General features: G+C 57.4%; 1 protein-coding gene across 1 annotated transcript in view; it reads left to right on the top strand.

Moving 5' to 3' along the window:
• The window catches only part of Ptprn2 (protein tyrosine phosphatase, receptor type, N polypeptide 2), a 496,397-nt gene that overhangs the window by 453,628 nt on the left and 23,784 nt on the right, over positions 1-18,985 (top strand). Inside the window, exons 17-20 of the mRNA XM_005414104.1 lie at positions 1,268-1,341; positions 6,842-6,919; positions 15,817-15,936; positions 16,846-17,012. Of these exons, the coding sequence (XP_005414161.1) occupies positions 1,268-1,341; positions 6,842-6,919; positions 15,817-15,936; positions 16,846-17,012 (439 nt within the window). The remainder of the gene's footprint in view (positions 1-1,267; positions 1,342-6,841; positions 6,920-15,816; positions 15,937-16,845; positions 17,013-18,985) is intronic.

The following is an 18,985-nucleotide window of genomic DNA, read 5'->3' as shown; positions in this document are numbered from 1 at the left end:
TTTATTTCCAATTCTTGTCACTGCCACTTCGCACCCTCTGAGGAGTAAATGTGCACAGGAAGAAGCCGTTGAGGACCTGGGACTCTGGGATTGTTACTCTTGCCTTCGCGAAAGCCATGGGCTGGGGCTGAGCAGCTGTCCAGCACACACAGGCCCTGGGTTCAAGCCTCGGTACCAGGGCAATAAAAGCTGCTAGGGTGACTTCGGAGCCCCTCACACACCTTGGAGACAACCCACACACACACACACACACACACACACACACACACACAGGAGGGATCAGCTGTGTCTTGCCTAACATTGTCTCTGCAGGAAGAGCTCCCAGGAGGGTCTCTGGTCACATCACCCACATGTGAACTTTCCGAGTTTCACCTGTTATAGGACACCATTTCCCAAGCCCCAGAATCTGTTTTTTTAAAAAAAAAGAAAATCTCAAAGAGAAGTGAAGGTTCAAGTCAAAGCTCAGCCTCCAGGCCTTCACTACCAAGCCACCCTGGTGACCAGGGCCTCTTCTTCCACAGGAAGTGGCTGGAGATGTGGGAATTGGGGGTCAGGTGAGTCAAAGCAAGGCTCCTACTCTGGCCTCTGAAGGCCCAGTACAGGCGCCGTCATCTCCTCAGGAGAGAAGAGCAGGCCGGGCCCCACGCAGCACTCGTGGGGCGGCATCACGCACCCGCTCCCCGCCTTGCCACCAAGGCCGGCCGGCAGGGCCTGGGTGGCAGGGAGAGGGGCCCAGTGAGCGGAGGGCTCGTTGCATACCAAAGCCAGGAGGCCCACGCACTGGCCACCCTGCTCTTCCCCAGCGCCAAGCGCGGGGCGGGTCTGTGTTGGCACTGCTCCCGTGCCCGCCGTTCCAGCTGTCTCACGCTCACGAGTCTCCTCTGGATGCTCCCCCCTGCACCTTGTTATCTGCACTCTCAAGACCTCATGTCCAGTAACCTGAGGGATGGAACGACTCATCAGCAACGAAGCCTTGTGTTTCAGATGGTGGCCTATTGGTTACTATGCGCATGTATGTCCACTTCTCGTGTGCTGGGGTGGTATCTGTGAGGGGAATGCAGTGACAGAGGAACCAGTCTTGATGTCTGAGCTTCACCTGGGAGAGACACTGGGCCACACCCCGGCCCTGGCTGCGCCTCTTGTGCTGAGGGGAGGAGGAGACCCCATTGGAAGGGGCACGGAGGTGGGGTGGCCGAGAGCTCGCACACCCTCTCTGTGGGTGCAGGGCTGCCTGAGCCCCGGTGACCTGCTCTTGTGTTGCTTGCAGATGACCACTCTCGGATCCTGCTGAAGGCCGAGAACAGCCACGGCAACTCGGACTACATCAACGCCAGCCCCATCGTGAGTACCGCCAGGAGCGGCCATCGTGAGGAGGCGCCCTGCAGGGCCTGGCTGCAGTGTCCCAGCCCTCCTGCCCCCTCTCAGGCAGGCCGCAAGGGCAGAGTGGGCCTGGTGCTCAGAGTGGGCAGAAGGTCCGGCCCGAATGTCCGTGGTGGTGAGGAGCCCATGCCCCGGGGACATTCAGGCTGGGCGGCAGCGCCCTTCCTGGAGCTGCTTACTTATTCCTGTTGTGTTCCAGGGCAACAAAATTCCAGCCCCAAACCCACCCTGTGAGTGTGACGACCTGCCAGCCAGCTCAGAGCTGCAGGGTCTTCTGCTCCAGTTCTCCAGTGGCCAGGACCCCTTTCAGAAAACGTGAGCCAGCATTTGGTGCTGTGGCTTCAAGGACTGCACATGGGGCCCTGCATCTGGAGACAGTGTCACGGTGGCTTCCCCGGTTCAGACATCCCTGACTTCCACGGGGCCCTCCCGGCCCCCAGGGAGACCTCTGACCGTGGGCCTCGCCTCAGTGCTCGCCCCATGCCGAGCTCAGGGGCAGCAGGCAGCTGCAGAGGGGCAGTCGGAGCCAGTAGAGTGGGTGGAGAAGGGCAGGATGAGCAGCAGAGCCGCCAGGTCCTGGGGCTCCTTGGCGGGGACCAGCCTGTTCTCCCAAGTGAGCTGCAGCAAGGGCAGGCAGGAAGAGGGGGACTGTGGGGTCCAGAGCCAGGGTTCTGGAGGCCCCGGCTGACCCTTGGTGACACCAGGCAGGAAAGCCGCGACTCAGCAGGGTCTGTGACCAGCGCTGCAGCGTTTCCCACTCCACGCGGCTGCTCAGACTCAGCCTGCAGGGCGCACTGTCCCGGCGAGGTCCAGAGCATTCAGCTCATCTCCAGGGTCACAGCCTGCCCACAGGGCCCCCAGCCCTCTGGCCTTTGGGTCAGCGGCTGTTGGTGAGAACAGGGCTTCGGACGGCAGCGCATCCTCGGCTGCGGCACACTTCTCTGATGCGTCATGGCCACAGGAGAGCACGCTCAGCACAGGGAGCGGGGCCTGGGTACGCGGTCTCCACCCACCTGCTCCGACCTGGGCCGTGAGGATGATCTCCTCACCCTGCAGAAGTGGCCACAGATGCATCCATCTGCCCTGGATGTTCTCACCTGGCACTGATCAGCAGTCCTTCTCCACAAGACCCATCCAGAAGCAGCCAGCACCTTGTGCACTGAGCCAGTTCATGATTCACAAACCATTCCCAAGGCCCCGTTCCTTGGGAACAAGGCCTGTAGTCCCTGGACTGGTCTCTGACTGGCAGGTGACAGTCACGGCCACTCAGCACTGTCTGAAAGGGCTGGGTTGTACCTCAGTGGTAGAGCACATTTCTAGCATAAGCAAAGCCCCAGGTTTAACTCCCAGCTCCAAAGAAACAACGACCAAAGGGAAGAAAAAGAAATGCCACTTTCTTATTACAGCGGTCGTCCCCTTTTCCTGGAACACACCAGACTTCACGGCCAGAGTGAACAGCAAAGCTGTCACCTTCGCATCCCAGCAGCAGGAGTCTGCGCGGTGGTGGAGGTGTCCCGCTGCTCGGCTCCATGGCACACGTGAGGTGCAGCGGCCGCACTCTGGCTGCTGGGCGGGGCATGGGGAGGTGGATCTCTGCCCAGTGTCTGTGCAGCAGCCCCCTCCCCAGTGCAAGTCCAGAACGGCCTCCCTCCCCTGGACGTAGGGCAGAAGCTGGCGCAGGACAGAGGAGTAATTTTGCGGTGCCTCTTCCGTTTCTTCTTTACACCGCAGTGCTATTTTTTTTGGTCAAATTTGAGCTGTAGGAATGAAGTGAAAACCCACCGTGCCTCTTCCCTGTGAAATAACTGCAGGCCGGGTGATAATGACCTTCCAGCCGCTGCAGAATGGAAAGCGTGCAATTACAGCACACATCCCTGGCTGTGCAGAATGAAGCTACGATAATTACATCTGTCATATTTGTACTTAGTGCTCATTAAATTTCAGGGAAGCCACCCAGTAGTAAATAACGTGCAATCTTTGCTTTTAAATCAGAGGTCATGAAAGCAGGGGGGAGCTCTGCTCCTTTGCTGGGTGTCCGAGAGAGAAACCCATCGGCTTCTCTCAGGACTCAGCTGAGTTACTCCCGAGGAGGCTGCTGGGCCGGGGATCGTCACTCGCCAGCTGGGGCACCAATGGCACAAGAGCTAATGACCAGGCCCAGGCCTGACGGTCCTCGTGGGCCCTGAAAACAAGCTCACTGCAGGTGGCTCACTGAAGGTGACTAACTGAAGGTGAGAGATTGTTCACTGTTTTCGTTCAAATGCATGCCCCTGAGCCAAGCACGGACAGGGAGCTCCTTCCTCAGCAAAGGACGGCAGCAAGGTGGCCTGAGGCTCCTGAGAGACTGGCCGGCAGTGTGAGGGTGACCCTTGGTTCTCAGGGGCTGTTTGCAGCCAAGCGTCTGCGTGTATGATGATGGTTTCCTCTCAGTGCTGTGCTCAGGAAGTCTCAGCTCAGGAATAAATATGAAACGACTCGTGCTAGGGGCGTCGGTGTCTCTCCCGCTGGCTTCTGGAATGGAGGCCCTGGCAGACACCACTCTTGGCACCTGACCTGTTAACCCAACCTGTTAACCCAGCTCAAGTCTGTTTTGAAGAAATCGTTGGTGAACTTTGCCAGGTGTGGAAACGCACACCCTACAGAGGCACCTCCAGGGGCCGCAAGTGGGCCTCTGTCCCCATGAGTACTGGGCTTTGGGACAAGGTCTGTGGTCTAGGAAGGTTGAATGCTCCGTCTCTGGAATCATCCACTTGCCTTGGAAGATTGGGGAAGCTGCTGCTGGGGTTTGTCACATGAGCTGAACAGCCAGTCACCTCATGTAAGGACTGTCACCCCACCGCTGATGGCAGATCCCAGACCCTGCATTCAGAAGGGACCCTTCCTGAGGTCGGTCCACCAAGGGACAATGGTGTCAACACAGGTTAATGGTTTTCGTTTTTCTAAAAAAAAAAATTGCTCAAGCAAAATTATACTGTTGCACCTAGCCCCGGTGTCCTCTGGCCATCAGTCACTGTGAAGTCACGTAGGATCAGTCACACTGGACTATCCATGACCTGCAGAAGCCCTTAGTAAGGACTGGCTCCTGGGGCCGCCCTTCGCTGCACAGCGGTTCACAGGGAGAGGCGGGCTGAGGACACAGGCCTGGCGCCCAGAACACCGAGTCCAAGGATTTCACTGCAAGACACGCGTGTATGTGGAGGCCAGCCCACAGGCACGGGCACACATGCCCGGAGCTGCCAGGCACCTAGAGGTGATGTCCGACACCCCTCCGTGACACCCCCACTTTACAGGCAGCAGGGCCCGCACTGCACTGACTCTCCGTGGTCACGGTGTTGGTGTATGGGACGCAGCACCACCCAGAGAGAAAGCCCATCACAGAGAGACGGAAGGCAGCGGAGGCAGGGGCAGACAGAACATGCGATCAGGGCACCTGAGAGGCACAGGAAGACAGCAGAGCTGCGCCTGCTGCGGAAGGCCTGCCGGAGCCTCCCTGGAGACGGCAGTGCTGTGGACCGGCCACTCCCCTGCACTGTGATCCTGCAGTGACAAGCGACTACCAGGAGGCCTCTGTCAGTGCAGAGCGTCTGCTGCTCTGCCTCACACGGGGCTACAGCAGGGCTCTGCACCCCACCCAACCCCACACTATCCAGGGAGTGTGGCTGAGAGGGACACCCCAGCAGAGGGTAGCTTAGGAGCAGGAGGAGGAGGCCAAGGGCAGACCCCTGCCCGCCGTCCCCTCCCAAGGCCTTGCTTCGTTTGTTTACCTTGGGGGTGTTGAGGTGGTGGCGGGGTGGAGGAATTTCTAAATCTCAGCAGCTAAGACCCATCCCAGAAGCTGGCATGCCGCCTTCCGGAAACCCTGTCCCTACTGTCACTCTGTTTTTTGTTTGTTTGTTTGTTTTTCTCTGGTACCGGGAATGGAACTCAAGACCCTGCGCTTGCCAGGCAGGCACTGTGCCACTGCGCTAAATCCCCAGGCCCTCCGACTCGCTCTGAATCACGCATTTCTCGTTTGGAAGGCACCTGACCTGCCAGCGTGAACAGTTTCTAAACATGCTGCTCAGGGCAAGGAAGCACAACAGGCAGGGTGTGCCCCTTCTCGGGTGCATCCACCCGCAGGGAGGGCACAGGGTCCCCAAAAATAGCTGTCCCCCAGCAAGGGCACATTCTAAACAAACTCCTTCTTTCTGCCAAGCGTTTTTCTACTGCAGTATTTTACTTGGGGCTTTCGAGGGGAAGAATAATTTTACCCCTATTGTGTGCGTGAAGGTGAATTTCCAAACAAGGCCCAGTTTCAGTTACAAACCCCCGAATTAGGTGGATGGAGCTTTTCTGCTGCCCCTGCTAGCGCGTGCTGTGTTGGGCAGGGGTGACTCACACCTGCTCCCACACCTCATCAAGGGCGTCCTTGTGTGTCCCCATGGCCTCCAGCTTGATGGCGGCCAAGTGTTTTAAAGGGACAAAGGATTTTACATATGGTTAAAACACTTTCATGTCTCACCACTGGAAAATCTTTAACCTCAGAGCATCCCGTGTCTGTCGTTTGACTGTGTCCTCATACGTGTGGGGAGGGCGGATATCTGAGCAGGCACTGTCTGCCCGGCAAGGTCCCGTGGCCTCCTGCCTGCAGTGGGTCATGGGGCCTCTGTTGGAGTGAGGAGAGCTTTCAGGTGACTGTGACATGGGGACAGAGAGGCAGGTGCCCTGTCCTTTGCAGGGTGACCAGGCAGCCCAGGCATGACACTCTCTGCAGTGGCTTCCATCCCACTGGCCTCTCAAGCTTTGTCCTTATGTTCTTTGTACTTTGTCCCTGTGTCACCAGGCTTTGACTATCACATTGTAATTCAGGTCTGCCAGCCTGGAGTCCCCGCTGGAAGTCCTCATATGCATGAGGCATGTCACCCCAATCCAGAGCTGCTTGGCAGGGCCGGATGGAGGGTGGCCCTTGAGGCTGGCCCATGACCACATGCATTCACCCCAAGCATGGCCCAGGCAGGCCCTGGTACCTGACTGAGCCCCTCAGACATGCCAAGCTTGTCCCTGGGCCCCAGGTGCCCATGCCTCTGCAGACCTCTGCATACCTCTTGGAGGGCGCTCACTTTAGCAGGTGGGCCCAAAGCCTGGGGTACTGGAGGCCATGCAGCCGAGCTCTGGCCCCTTTGACAGTGCTGCTGCGTAGGCCATGTAGACCATCAGCCCCTGACACACACGGGGCTCCCGGGGGCTATGTTTCTGTTGATGCCACTGTTAGAAGCTCGGTGTCAGGCCTTGGGACTCATCCTGCCTGTGGCCCAGGCTCAGGCCCAGCACACAGGTATGGTGCCTGCACTGGGTCCCTGCATGTGGCTGTGGTGCCCCTGGTGCCCTGCTGGTCCTGCCACCCTTGTCCTCCTCAGCCGGGCTCCTCTCTGGCGTCCCCGGCCACACAGCTTACCCCATCACGGCCATCTTGTCTCTGCAGATGGACCATGACCCTAGGAACCCTGCATACATCACCACCCAAGGACCGCTGCCCGCCACGGTGGCTGACTTCTGGCAGGTGAGTCTTCTTTACCATCTACTTTTTATAAAAATAAAATCTTAATAGATTGGCCAGGACTGCTCCTTGAATTCCATTAAGCCAGTTTAAACTTAAGGGGCTTTTTTTTTTTTGGTCTTTCCTTTTACTATTTTCTTTTTTGGTACCGGGAATCGAACTCAGGGCCTCACGCTTGCCAGGCAGGCGCTGCGCCGCTGAGCTACATCCCTGGCCTGAGCCAGTTCAAACTTGTTCCAGGTGCTCATCAATGTCATGGGATCCCAGAACTTAGACATCCATTAATATCATCATCGCTGATCTTTCTGTCTTCAAGTTTGAGTAGAAAAACCCCCTCTGAGATGCTGAATGCTTTAAAGATCTTTGCTTTTCACGCCACAGTGTCACTTTACACAGTGTGAGGGCGTGCAGTGAACGCGTTTACACTGCTGTATTTTATTCTGATGTGCCTCACGCCTGTTGCTTCGGCCTCAGGAAGGTAAAGATGGTGCTGACATACAGCTTCCCCTCCTCCGAGGAGTGCCCCGTCCAGCACAGCCTGGGTCAGCAGCCGCAGCCATTGACACTGAGGCTGCTAACAGTCCCTAAATCAGAGCAGAGTTCTGCATCACCCCCAGCGAACCTCAAGACAAAGCTGCACAGTGGCTCCGTGTCCTGGGCAGCGTGTGTGCTCCCCAGCAGTGGGCGTGGCCTCCGCCTCACTCGGGCTTGCTATGTCCCAGGGCAGACACAGAGGCAGTGACCCGGCGGGTGTGGCGACAGCCACGTGAGGTCGCGCTGCCGCTGGGCTGCTTAGACCGCAGAGGTGGCCCCGTCTTCTCCTTTGGAAACTCATGACAGTAAGTAGATGGCACAGGTCAGCCAGTGCGATCACATCTCCCATCCCAACTTTGCTGTCCACCCTCTCTCGCCCCTCCCAGAAGGGAAGGACACTGGTCTCTGTGCCGGAGAACCGTCAGGCTGGGCTTTCTGGGCATCAGGCAGGGCCAGGGTTTCCCAGGTGAGTCCCGAGAGAGACCGGGCCGGGAGAGGAAGCTGAAGCTTTCGACGTGTTGACATCACAGCCTACTCTTAGTGCACCTGGCTCTTCGCGCCACTGAAGTCTCACCGCGGAGCCCGAAGCCCTGGCCTGGAGCCCTCGGCCCAGGCACAAGGGCCCTCCACTGTGAAGGTTGCAGTTCCCCCTGTGAGCACACGTGGTCACGGAGCACACTGTACCCACGTCCCATGCGTGGCCCTGCACCCAAACCCGCATCCAAGCGAGGCCCCTCTTTCTGCCTGAGTACCTAGACAGCGCAGTGGCTGCAGGTCGCTCCTTCCAGCCTTGCCCACAGCTCACTGTGTCTTTTAGAGAGCTCTCAAGGAGCACATTCTTGGAATACAAAGGAAATATCTCGAAGCGATATCAACAGAGAAAATGTTGGCCTGAGGGGTAGTACCGGACCAGTGAGACGCCTCGGTCAGGATGCAACAGCTCCTGGAAACACAGTGTCAGGCTGGGATGTCCCTGCGCCCTTAGCAGCAAAGTCCCCAAGGAGGTCTGACCGCAGAAGCTGGCCTCGCCCCTCCCCCACACCCCTGTGGTGGGATGCTGTGCTCACACCTGGTCACATCGGGGGTGCTCCTTACACAGCACAGCCAGCAGGTGCACAGCTGGCCCAGCAAACTGCAGAGCGCGGCGGGGAGAGCCCCCTCCCAGTCCTGCATCTGCAGATGTCAGCATCCTTCCAGCCTGTTCTTCTGCACTGACTGATGGCCCAGCCCCAGACAGACATCCTTAAACACCCAAACGCAAGGCATGCACTCAGCAGAGGCCGGAATCTTCCAAGTCCACAGAAGTGGGTAAGTATCTTCAGGAAGAAAACTCGATTTGAAACACGAAGTTGTTGGTGGCAGACAGCAGAGCTAAGCCCCTTCTCACCATCTGGACTAATGCCTTCAACCAGCCTTGACCGCGGACCTCGAGATGCACTGTAGAAACGACCAGCAAAACGTCCTCAGCTTTGGGGTGTTGGCCTGAGCCAGTGCAGGCAACAGCTGTGCTTTGTCAGCAGTAGTGAAATGGCCTGAGGGCCGCTGTGACGCAGAGCTGGTGGAGAAAGGCCATGCACACCTGCGCCAGTGACACAGCAGGTGGCTTAGGAGGACAGGGTTTGTGCTCGCTCGGCTCGGGAGGCCAGGAGTCCTGACGGAGGTGTGGAGAGCTGGTCCCCCTGGGCGCTGGAGGGAAGAGCTACCAGGCTCTGCCCAGCTCCGGTGGTGCCGCGGTTCCCAGTTCCCTAGGCAGCACCCCTCTGCATCTCGCTGGCCTCTGCCCCAGTTATCACATGGCCTCCTCCCCACAGTGTCTGCTTCCATGTCCAGATTTCCCCCTTCAGAGACACTGGTCATTAGTCATGGGGCCCATCCTAGCTGTGGTGACCTCATCTTCCCTGGCAACATCAGCAAAGACAGTTTCCCTAAATGAAATCCCCCCGCAAGTTGTTACTAGACATGCGTGGGCTGCCAGTGTCCTCCCCAGTATAGTGCCCACATCCCCCGATTCTCACAGGATGTGGTAGGGACTCCGCCCTCACCAATACAGTGGCATGAAGCTAGGTTCTGACTGGATGTGGACAGGGATGCCGTCCCTCCCAGTCTGTGGCCACGTCCCTACATGCTGAGTAGACATGGATGGGGACCCCATTCCTCCAAGTGCCATGTCACAAGTAGCAGGTTTTACTGAGCAGCTCGCTGCTGCCCACCACAGGGTCATGACAAGTCCTGTGGCCATTGTGGTGTCCAGAGAGAGGCTGGGAGGGAGGAGGAGCCTGGTGTCACACTTCTTCAGCAGGGCAGCGTGGCCATGACGAGGCCAAGGGGAGGCGGAAGGAGCCATATGTGACTCCCAGGCTTTGGCCCCCAGACCTCAAGGCCTCTCCAGCCCCCGGGCCACGCGCCCTCTGAGCTCGGGCACTGACCTCCCAGTGCCAGTCCCTGGCCTGCTGGGCACAGTCAGAGCAAAGCCTGGACATCCAGTATGGGATGGGCTGTCCTGTCCCCTAACAGACTACTTCCCTCGCGGTGGAACTCTTCCCTGACAGACACAGCATGCGTCTTAGGATTTTTATTTCTGAAAACCTGACTTACATTTTTTTTGGTACCAGGAATCGAACTCAGGACCTTGCATTTGCCAGGCAGGCGCTTCTGCCACTGAGCTACATCCCTGGCCCTCTGACTTACATTTTAAAATTTCAGAGCTAAGTATGCAGTTGTCCCCATACAGGAGAGGACTGGCTCCAGGACCACCCCACGCACAGATGGCTGACCTGGCTGCTCTGGTCCTGGTAGAGGACGATGGGCTGGTCGCGTGGCTGCCTGTGTCCTCCTGTCATCAGAGCAGTTCTGGTTACTCAGAACACTGAGTCTGAGTGTGTGAATGTGTGTGAAGATCACTAGCCGTGTCCGTCAGGAAGCGACGGGAAGGAGGATGTTTGTGCGTGGCCTGTGCCCACAGTTTTCTGCAAATACTTCCAATCCACGTGAACTGAATCTACAACCGTGGAGCCCATGAGTATGGAGGCCTCACTGGTGCGCACAGGAGAGAAGCCACTACCATCCCGTCCACAAGAACAGCGAGTGCCCCACATGGGCGCCCATGCCAGCGGAGGTCGGCTTTTCCGGAAAGGAGCAAACAAATTTAGAAACCATCCATATTTTAAAGGAAAAATACCCAGTTTGGGGCATCAGGCGTCATTGTGACGTGAGCACTTTTTAAAGAGTGTGGTCCTGGGCTGCACTGCCTAAAGCCTCCGTCCGGACTCCTCCCGTCCTTGAGGCTGCTCAGCCCACATCTGGAAGGGGCTGCTCCATCCTGCGACCATGGTTCCAGACCCACTGCACCTCGTGTTGGTCACACACAGGCTGACCAGAGTTCCCGGGGGCCAGGGGACAGCTGGGGCCCACGGGAGTGAAAAGGTTTTTGGTGGGGCTGCCACCTGGAGAGCCTGGCCTGGTGGCCTCTCCCCAGACGGTGCCATCACGGTCTGCCGGGTGGCCAGGCTCCACACTCCCTGGACCCCAGGGAGGACCGTTTACACGACAGGAACTGTGTGTGTGCACTGCTGGGGCTGACCCCAGGCCCTTCATACTGAGCTACATCCCCAGCCCCTTTTTATTTTTTGACAGCATCTCCCTAAGTCACAAAGTTGTCTAGACTGGCCTTGAACCTGAGCTCCTCCTGCCTCGGCTTCCAGCATGCTCAGCTTTCAGGCGTGTGTCACTATGCCCAGCTTATAGGAAATTCCAATCAGGAGCATTTGTGCGGCCTTGTGAGGGTTTGCCGTCTTGTTCAGAACTCCTGAGTAACTCTCAGCTGGTCTGACACCAGCCTGCAGCACACGCAGCACCAGGATATCCAAGGTCATGACTACTCCCATGTGCAAACCACCGAAGGGGAGACACCAGGAGCCCTGACAGGACTAGGAGACAAATGGCCACATTGAAAACAACCTCTCCAAGAACCCCACTGGGGCCTCCAGAGAGGCTGCCTGCCTTGGTGGACGGAGGCCCTGCACCACCTGGCTACAAACATGTTCTAACCCCAGAGTGCTGTGTCTGGCTGGCCAGAGCTGGTCCGCCACCTCATGGGCACCTGTCTGCAGCAGCCTCAGCGCCCCCAGCTGCCCAGGCAGACCCATGCCCAGCGTCCAGCCTGAGGCCAGGGTGCTACACACACCCAACCCACTTTGCTGTCAGTTCTTCGTCCCTGTCTCCTTGGCCGTGAGTGATGGCAGAGACTCCACATCTCCTGGCCAAGGTATGGAGGGTGCGCCAGGGCTGTCAGGCACAGGCGGGCAGCTGGCAACATACTGCAAACCGTGATTGGATTAAAGGAAATGCTGATGTGTATGTGCTTGAACCACAGCCCCTAGATTTTCTGGGACATCTTATTTCAAATATGAAGTCTTGCTGGGTTTTCTGTACATAAATTCACACAGGAGCTGGCGTTTACAAACATGACCTAGGGAGCCGTGTCCATGAGCGTGCGGGGCTGCTGCCGTGGAAAGTGACCCAGGGACGTTTGAGTTAGGCTCAGGTGCAAAGAGACGTCCTGAGGTGCTTTTCAAGGGGGCTTTCTGAATCACAGCTGAAAACAAGCCACTGCTCTGCGTTTGTGTGTGCTTAGTCCCCTTGTCGTCGTCCTCCTCCCAGGCGGCCTCCTCCTCCTCACCAGGTCGGACAAATTTACCTCCGGTCCTGACTTGGAGACGTGCAGGGCCCTCACAGCGGCCTGTTCTCCAAGGAGACACTGTGCGCACTTCATCTGAACCACAGACACAGGGTGAGACTCCAGATTCCATGTGGCTCGTGCTCGGGCCAGTGGGGACAGCCGGTGACAGGGTCACCCAGCATGGCCGCACAGGCTGGATGGAGAAAGCCAGCTATGGGCTGCACCGCCATGGGCACCCGGTGACACGCGGGACACCCCGCCACCACGCCCCTCCAAGGACTCCAGTGAGCCAGATCGGAGCCGCGTGGGCGGGTGGGCACAGGCGCGGGCAGCAGCAGCTACAGGCAACCCCACCCATGTCGCCCTGGGCGCCCCTCGGCAGCGCACCACCCTCCTCTGGCCCACGTCCCCTCCCGTGCTCTCTCCAAAGTGAGTCCACGCCCGTGGATTTGTTGACTTTTGAGATGCAGGTGGGTGCATCACCAGTTGAGGGTGGGAGACAGGACAGCGCTTTCATCACCCTCCGGCAGCAACTCCATCGGCGACCAGCACCGTGGAGGCTCGGCTGAGTGTCTGCAGCTGTCCTCTGGCAACAGGGGCAGGGCTGGGTTCCTCCAGCAAAGGCCTCAGAGACCCGGTTTTCCTCCGGTTATTTTAGACCATGAAATCACAGCGCCAGGAAGCTCTCAGGGGTGACATAGGAGGCCCGGCTGGCACCTGGTGCCAGGGTTCAGCCAGCAGCTTCGTTTCCAGGCTTCTGTGTACCTCAGCACCACCGGGAAGCAGAGTGACACAGCAGAGGGCTGCGTGCCAGGGTCACAGCGACGCGACCTTTCCCGCAGGAAGAGTGCGCCTGTGCGGGCGGCTGCGCACGTGCACGGACAGGGCGCTTGCTTCTCAGAAACACCTTTCTGTGCATTTAAGAGGTCCCGGGAGGACTGCCGCACAGGCCTCTGCTAGGGTGTCTCTGAGTTCTCTCTTTTGACATAAATTCCAAATCAGCGGAATAATTCACTCTGCTCAGTGCCTTGGAGGGTGGAAGCAGTCACCAGACGACCTCATCTTGAGGCGGGGGAATCTGGTGGAGGAAAGAGGTGAGAGCCTAGGTGAGGCCCAGGCGCGGTTCCCGTGTCAGGTCCAGTGTGGCTTCCGCAGGCTGGGCTTGCTGAGCTGTGCACATCTGAGGTGTGAGCACCACCGTCACCATCAAGCAGAGGACCCCAGAGCCCTCCCAGCAAGCGTGCAGACACAGTGCAGCACCACTCACGAGAGCCACCGCCCTGTGCCCCAGGTCTGCAGGACAGAAGTCTGTGCCTGCCGGGGCCTCTGTGCCTCCTTCCCCACTTCCACCCGTGCCACTTTCACCCCCATGCGGGAGTGGGGGCCGATCACACACAGCGAGATCTCCTGCAGATTCCCCAGAGGATGAAGACGAGAGACTTCCTCCTCTTCAGGGCTGAGTAGTGTTCCACGGAGTGTAGATGCCGTGTTCTCTGTGTCTGCCCGTGCACCCATGCTCGCTTGCCTGGCTTCTGTTTCTTGTTCGTTGTGACGGTCTGCAGAGCCTCAGGAGCCAGACGTCTGTTTGACAGCTGATTTTGGCTCCGTGGATCCATACCCAGGACTGGGGTTACTGAGCCTGGCGCCATGTTCACTCTCTTCCCCGCCGGCCCTGCCAGTTCACACCCCACCGTGTGCGAGGCCCCTTTCTCCACAGCGGTGCCGCTTGCCCTCAGCTTTCTGGTAACAGCCGCTGGCCCGGGCGCTGAGCACGTCTGCGTACCCTGCCGGCCTTCTGTCTTCTTTGGGCAAATGTCTGTCAGGTCCTTTCCCCGGCCTTTAGATGGGTTAAACCCTTGATGCTCAAGAAGGTCTTCGAGTGAGGAGAGCCCATACTTCTTTTTGCATGTTTTAGTTAAGTTGGACGTAGAACTCAGATGGCATTAGAGGCTTGCAACATCTGCCGTGATTTGCTTGGGTGGGCAATGTGCCCAGGGGCGAGGTCATGTGTCACGGCCACTGTGACAGTGCCACCCACTGGTTGGCTCGGGACAACTGAAACGTACCCTCCGTTCTGGCAGCCGGAAGTCCTAGCTCAGGGGCAGCAGGGCTGCGCGCTGGCCCCAGGACCCATTGGCTTTGGCAGCATTGCCCTGTCCTGCCCATCTGCTTGTGATCTGCCCTCCTCCGTGTCCTGGCCCACCCCATGCTTCCTCTTCCTGTAAGGACAGCACTGTAGTGGGTCAGAACCCCTCCACGTAGGACCTCAGAGACCTGGTGTCAGGATGAGGCCACATTCCCAGGCACTGTGTTCCGGCTGGGTGACCAAGCCCAGGAAGAAAAAGCACTGAGGCCTGTCGACAGCATCACCTAGCGGGCTGAAGCTCTCAGTAATAATCTGTGTGCCCACCGGTGTCTAAATTTGACTTTTCCGACACATTCTGGGGTCTCGCTGGGCAGGCACTGCGGGTGGAGGAGGGCACGGGGCCGGGCTCTGGCCTCCCTCCTTGGCGAGACATAGGACCTGCGGCAGATCACTGTGCAGCCTGTGCCAGGGCACCCAGCTGAGCTGCCATTTAGCCAACACTGTGTTTATGAGCCGTGCCGTTTAGAAACACCCTCCCTGCGTCTACACACAGTGACCTAAAGGAAATATTCCCCCCGGGGTCCCTTGGACTGTTAGTTTAAATTGTTTTATTTGGATTTCATCTTAACCAAACCTTCAGAGGCCAGCAGGCTCCCTGGAGCGAGGCGCTGTGGGTGGGAGCCCCGGAGAGCCCGCCGTGCTCGAGGACCCCTCCTCAGACGGGGGCTCCGTGGTGTCACACTCTGGTGGCCCCCGCAGAGTACTCAGTGATTAGTTTATGATCTAGATCATTGTATTTTTACGACACTCATAAAACCTGTGTTTCTCCACATTTTCATAATGGCTTCAGTGAGCCCCTCTGCTTGCTGGAGGCACATTAAATGGTGATGTGGCCAGTGCCAATTTGGCAGAACAGGTTTGAGGCCTTAGAGCAAGAGGCAGGCTTTGGAGTCGCTCCTGCTGGGCTGGCACTAAGCGGGGAGGTGCACGGGTCTAGGCACAGCTCATATTTATTTGTGGGCTTTTTTTGTGAACACCCCAGGAGGTTGCTTTAATTCTGATACACACAGTACACCGTGCAGTACCCAAAGGATATTGGCTGTATACCCCCACAGGGACATAAATCAATGGTAAAGGAAGAAAATATTGTCCACACATTTGATTTTTAAAATGTAATTCAGTGAGAAAGTTCAATAACATGAACTCTGACAAGAAAGCATTTTAGTGAGATATGAGAATTTTTTATTATTTTAAAGAGAAAAAACAAAATTTCAAAACAAGATAATAAGAGGGTAACAATGGTTAATACATTGCGCGTTGTTATTTTTAAATTAGCTCCTCAGAGTACGGAGAATTCTTTTAAATAACAGGACCTTAATTAGATTTTACATCTGTATTTAAAATGGAAGTTCTTTCTGACACCAAATGGACATCTGAGAAGGTTGCTCATAGATATCTCTGTGAAGGCCATGTAACCGCTGCAGGGCAGCGAGGCCCCTTTGCTCTGCACAGGGTGTGGATGACGCCACGTGTGCCCAGGCCCTGTGCTGAGCGCACAGGGTCCTCGCTGACATGCTGGCCGCGGCCTGCCTCTGCCTGCAGATGGTGTGGGAGAGCGGCTGCGCGGTGATCGTCATGCTGACCCCGCTCACGGAGCACGGCGTCCGGCAGTGCCACCACTACTGGCCTGACGAGGGCTCCAACCTCTACCACATCTATGAGGTATGAGAGGGCCCTGGGCCTGCTGTCCCTAGGCAAGGACCAGGCAGCCTGTCCCCAGCTCGGCGGCTGTGGGCAAGGCCACCAGCCCTGGCCCATGCTCCCCACAAGGCTAGAACAGTTCCGGGTGGCGGTGAGCACATCACACCCACAGAGGGGTCCAGGTGCTGGCCAGCCAGAACCCAGAAGTTCACACTGCATGTGGCTGGGCCATCCGAGTGAACCAGCCGCCCGGACTTACGAGAATGCTCCATTATGCCAGTGTCTGGCGGGTCCCACTGTGGAACCTGCCCCCTGGCTCAATTAGCAGTTGGTGTTGGCGGCACTGGGCCTTTAGCTTAGGAGAAGCTGCTCCTAGAGGATTGCTCTGGCTGGGTGTTCTCCCACACCAAGCATGAACTCACTGAACGTGGGCACCCTTTGGCCCGCTGTGCTCTGAGGTTAGGAGACAAGGGACACACAGTGGGCAGTGCGTTCCAAGCTTACCCAAACCCTGGGCCACACCCCTGTGGCTGGCGGTCCCTGAAGCAGGACAATGGGTGGGCCTCAGCCCTTCGCCCTCCCTGGCCTTGGTGAGACTGCAGCGGGCACCATGGGGTCTGCCCCAGGGCGGTTTCTGTCCAGCCACCTGTCCTCAGTGGCTAGAGTGGTTCTATATTATAACACCTTCTTAAAACTGACTTTCAAGCCCATAAGTGGCACTGAACATACACACACACACATGCACACACGCACACACAGCCATCTCTTGTGTAACCCTGGGAGGGGGTGGGGAGGCCCAGGCCAGCCCTGGTGACAGGGCACACGTGTCACCTTGCACAGTGTTTCCTCCTCTCGCCTCAAGAGCAGCGCGGCGCTCAGCATCCCCCAGGCTCACCACGTCCCTCCTGTGCCTGCCCCCACCTCCCGCAGGTTAATCTGGTCTCGGAGCACATCTGGTGTGAGGACTTTCTGGTGCGGAGCTTCTACCTGAAGAACCTTCAGACCCACGAGACGCGCACGGTGACTCAGTTCCACTTCCTGAGCTGGTATGACCAGGGCGTCCCTTCCTCCACGAGGTCGCTTCTGGATTTCCGCAGGTAAAACCCAGAGCCGCCCCAGGGATACAGCTAGAGCCAGGCCAGGAGCGAGGGATGGGGCCCAGGCTTCCTGCTTCTAAGACGCTGCCCCGGCTGTGGGGTCGCTCCTGTATGAGGAGCACCAGGGAGGGAGGAAAGGACGATGTGGACAGGAGATGCAGTGGTGTTGATGCCCGAGGGGCGGCATCTTAGAACTGTGGAAATACGGCTGTAGTTTTTGATAAGCTTCTTCAGCTGACAGCTTATATTTCGCAGGATATTGGTGGACAGAGCTGGGTTGTTAGTTTGGCCACCCGTCTGGTTGTATAGGGGGCGTTAGTCAGGGTGGGGCTAGAGTCCACCGTGGAGTACTCAGGGGAGGCCTCACACATCAGCCTGGGACTGTAGGTGTTCTAGTGTGGTTTCAAGGCTGACAGTTCTTAAAGATCCCTCTTTCGTTTACGGCTCTGGTCAGCCGGTCACCAGCACATCTTCTCATTTTAAAGTGTGTTTACTGAGCAGTGGAGAGCTGGACTTTGTCTTGCAGAAGGATGTGAACAGCGCAATACCAAAGCAGACGTGAGACAGAAGCGTGGTCTGCTTGTCACACGTGGTGGCGACCAAGGGCAGTGCTAGCCTCCGGGGGTGGGGGCAACACCTCGAAGAAGGCAGGTGCACGTGCTCCAGGGCACAGTGGCCGGGCTCCCTGTGCCACCCAGCAGCGCAGGGACATCCGCAGTGCCCCGGCCCACACTGTCCCTGCCACAGTGTGTGTCTGGACACTGTCCACCCAGGTGTGAGCTCTGAGACCCAGGGGTGGTGGGGACAAAAGGATTGCTGTAAAGATGGGGTTCGGACTCAGCTCTGGGTTTCTTGATTGTGTTTAACAGATTCCTAAGCTTTTCATGATAATATTTCTTTTGCCTTCTAGTCCACTTTGAAAAACAAAACACTTTTATCTGAATTGTTCTTTAGATCAGATAGCATGTGACCTCTGTCAAGGACGGACAAGAATATGGTGTCACCTGTCAGCCCGGTCCCCACCCCTAGGAATGCCCCAGCACGTGACACGCAGCCACGCACACCCTGCTGCTCACCCCAGGGTCCTGGCCCCTTGATACATTTTCTCAATGCAGATTTATATCTAAAGATGTGACGAGCTTACATAGTTTCCTGAAGTAGTCTTCCAAAACAGTCGTTACTGGCAAAAGGGATGCAGCCCCAAAGACGGCCACTCCTACAAGGCCGGTCTTTGACTCGTCTGTGTGTTTGTGCATATGTGCACACAGACTGTCATCTGTATCCATGTATGAGCAAGAACATAGCCACGCTCAAACTCGAGTTCAAGCGTCCCAAGAAAACAGGGATCCCAAAAGTACCGTGCTCCGGGGTCTGAGAGGTATACCAAGGTTTCTGTGAGAGAGAAAACCCCCAGGCCTAGCTGGACAGGCTTCAGGGACAGAGCTGCCCTGGCTTCCTGCCGTGAACCCAGCAGTTCCTTACCGAGACCCTTTCGCCTCATCTAGACAGCTGGGGGAAGTGGCTACACGCCCCTCCACGCACGGCTCCCTCAGGCACCCACACTGCAGCCAGCAAGGTGCAGCGCTGCTGGAGACCCCGCCGTCTGCAGACACCAGGGTCCCCCTCCTGAACATAGACGCTGGCCTGGGGTAGCCCACGAGGTGTAATTAAATGTTTCTGGAGCCCAGAGGGAGCACATTTACACTTTAAAGAGAAACTGCTAAGAGATAATTAGCATCACATGTGAGGGCTTCGCTTCAGAATCCGCTCTCCCTCTCTCCACCTCTGTCTCTCTCATTCTCTCTTCTCTCTCCCCCTCCTCCACCACCCTCTCAGCCCCCACTTCTCTCTGTCTCTCTCACCTACTGTGTGCCATGGCATCCACTAACGCTGCTCACTGTAAAAATGGACAAACCCTTACTTTGCCAGCTAATTAGCGGTGGCCAGTGTCATTTTTGTGATGTTGCAGCTAG

The sequence above is a fragment of the Chinchilla lanigera genome, unplaced genomic scaffold (genome assembly GCF_000276665.1).
Source record: "Chinchilla lanigera isolate Chin_1 unplaced genomic scaffold, ChiLan1.0 scaffold00178, whole genome shotgun sequence".
In the NCBI taxonomy this organism is placed as follows: domain Eukaryota; kingdom Metazoa; phylum Chordata; class Mammalia; order Rodentia; family Chinchillidae; genus Chinchilla; species Chinchilla lanigera.
The sequence above is the reverse complement of the archived record's forward strand: the minus strand, read 5'-3'. Positions and strand labels throughout refer to the sequence as shown.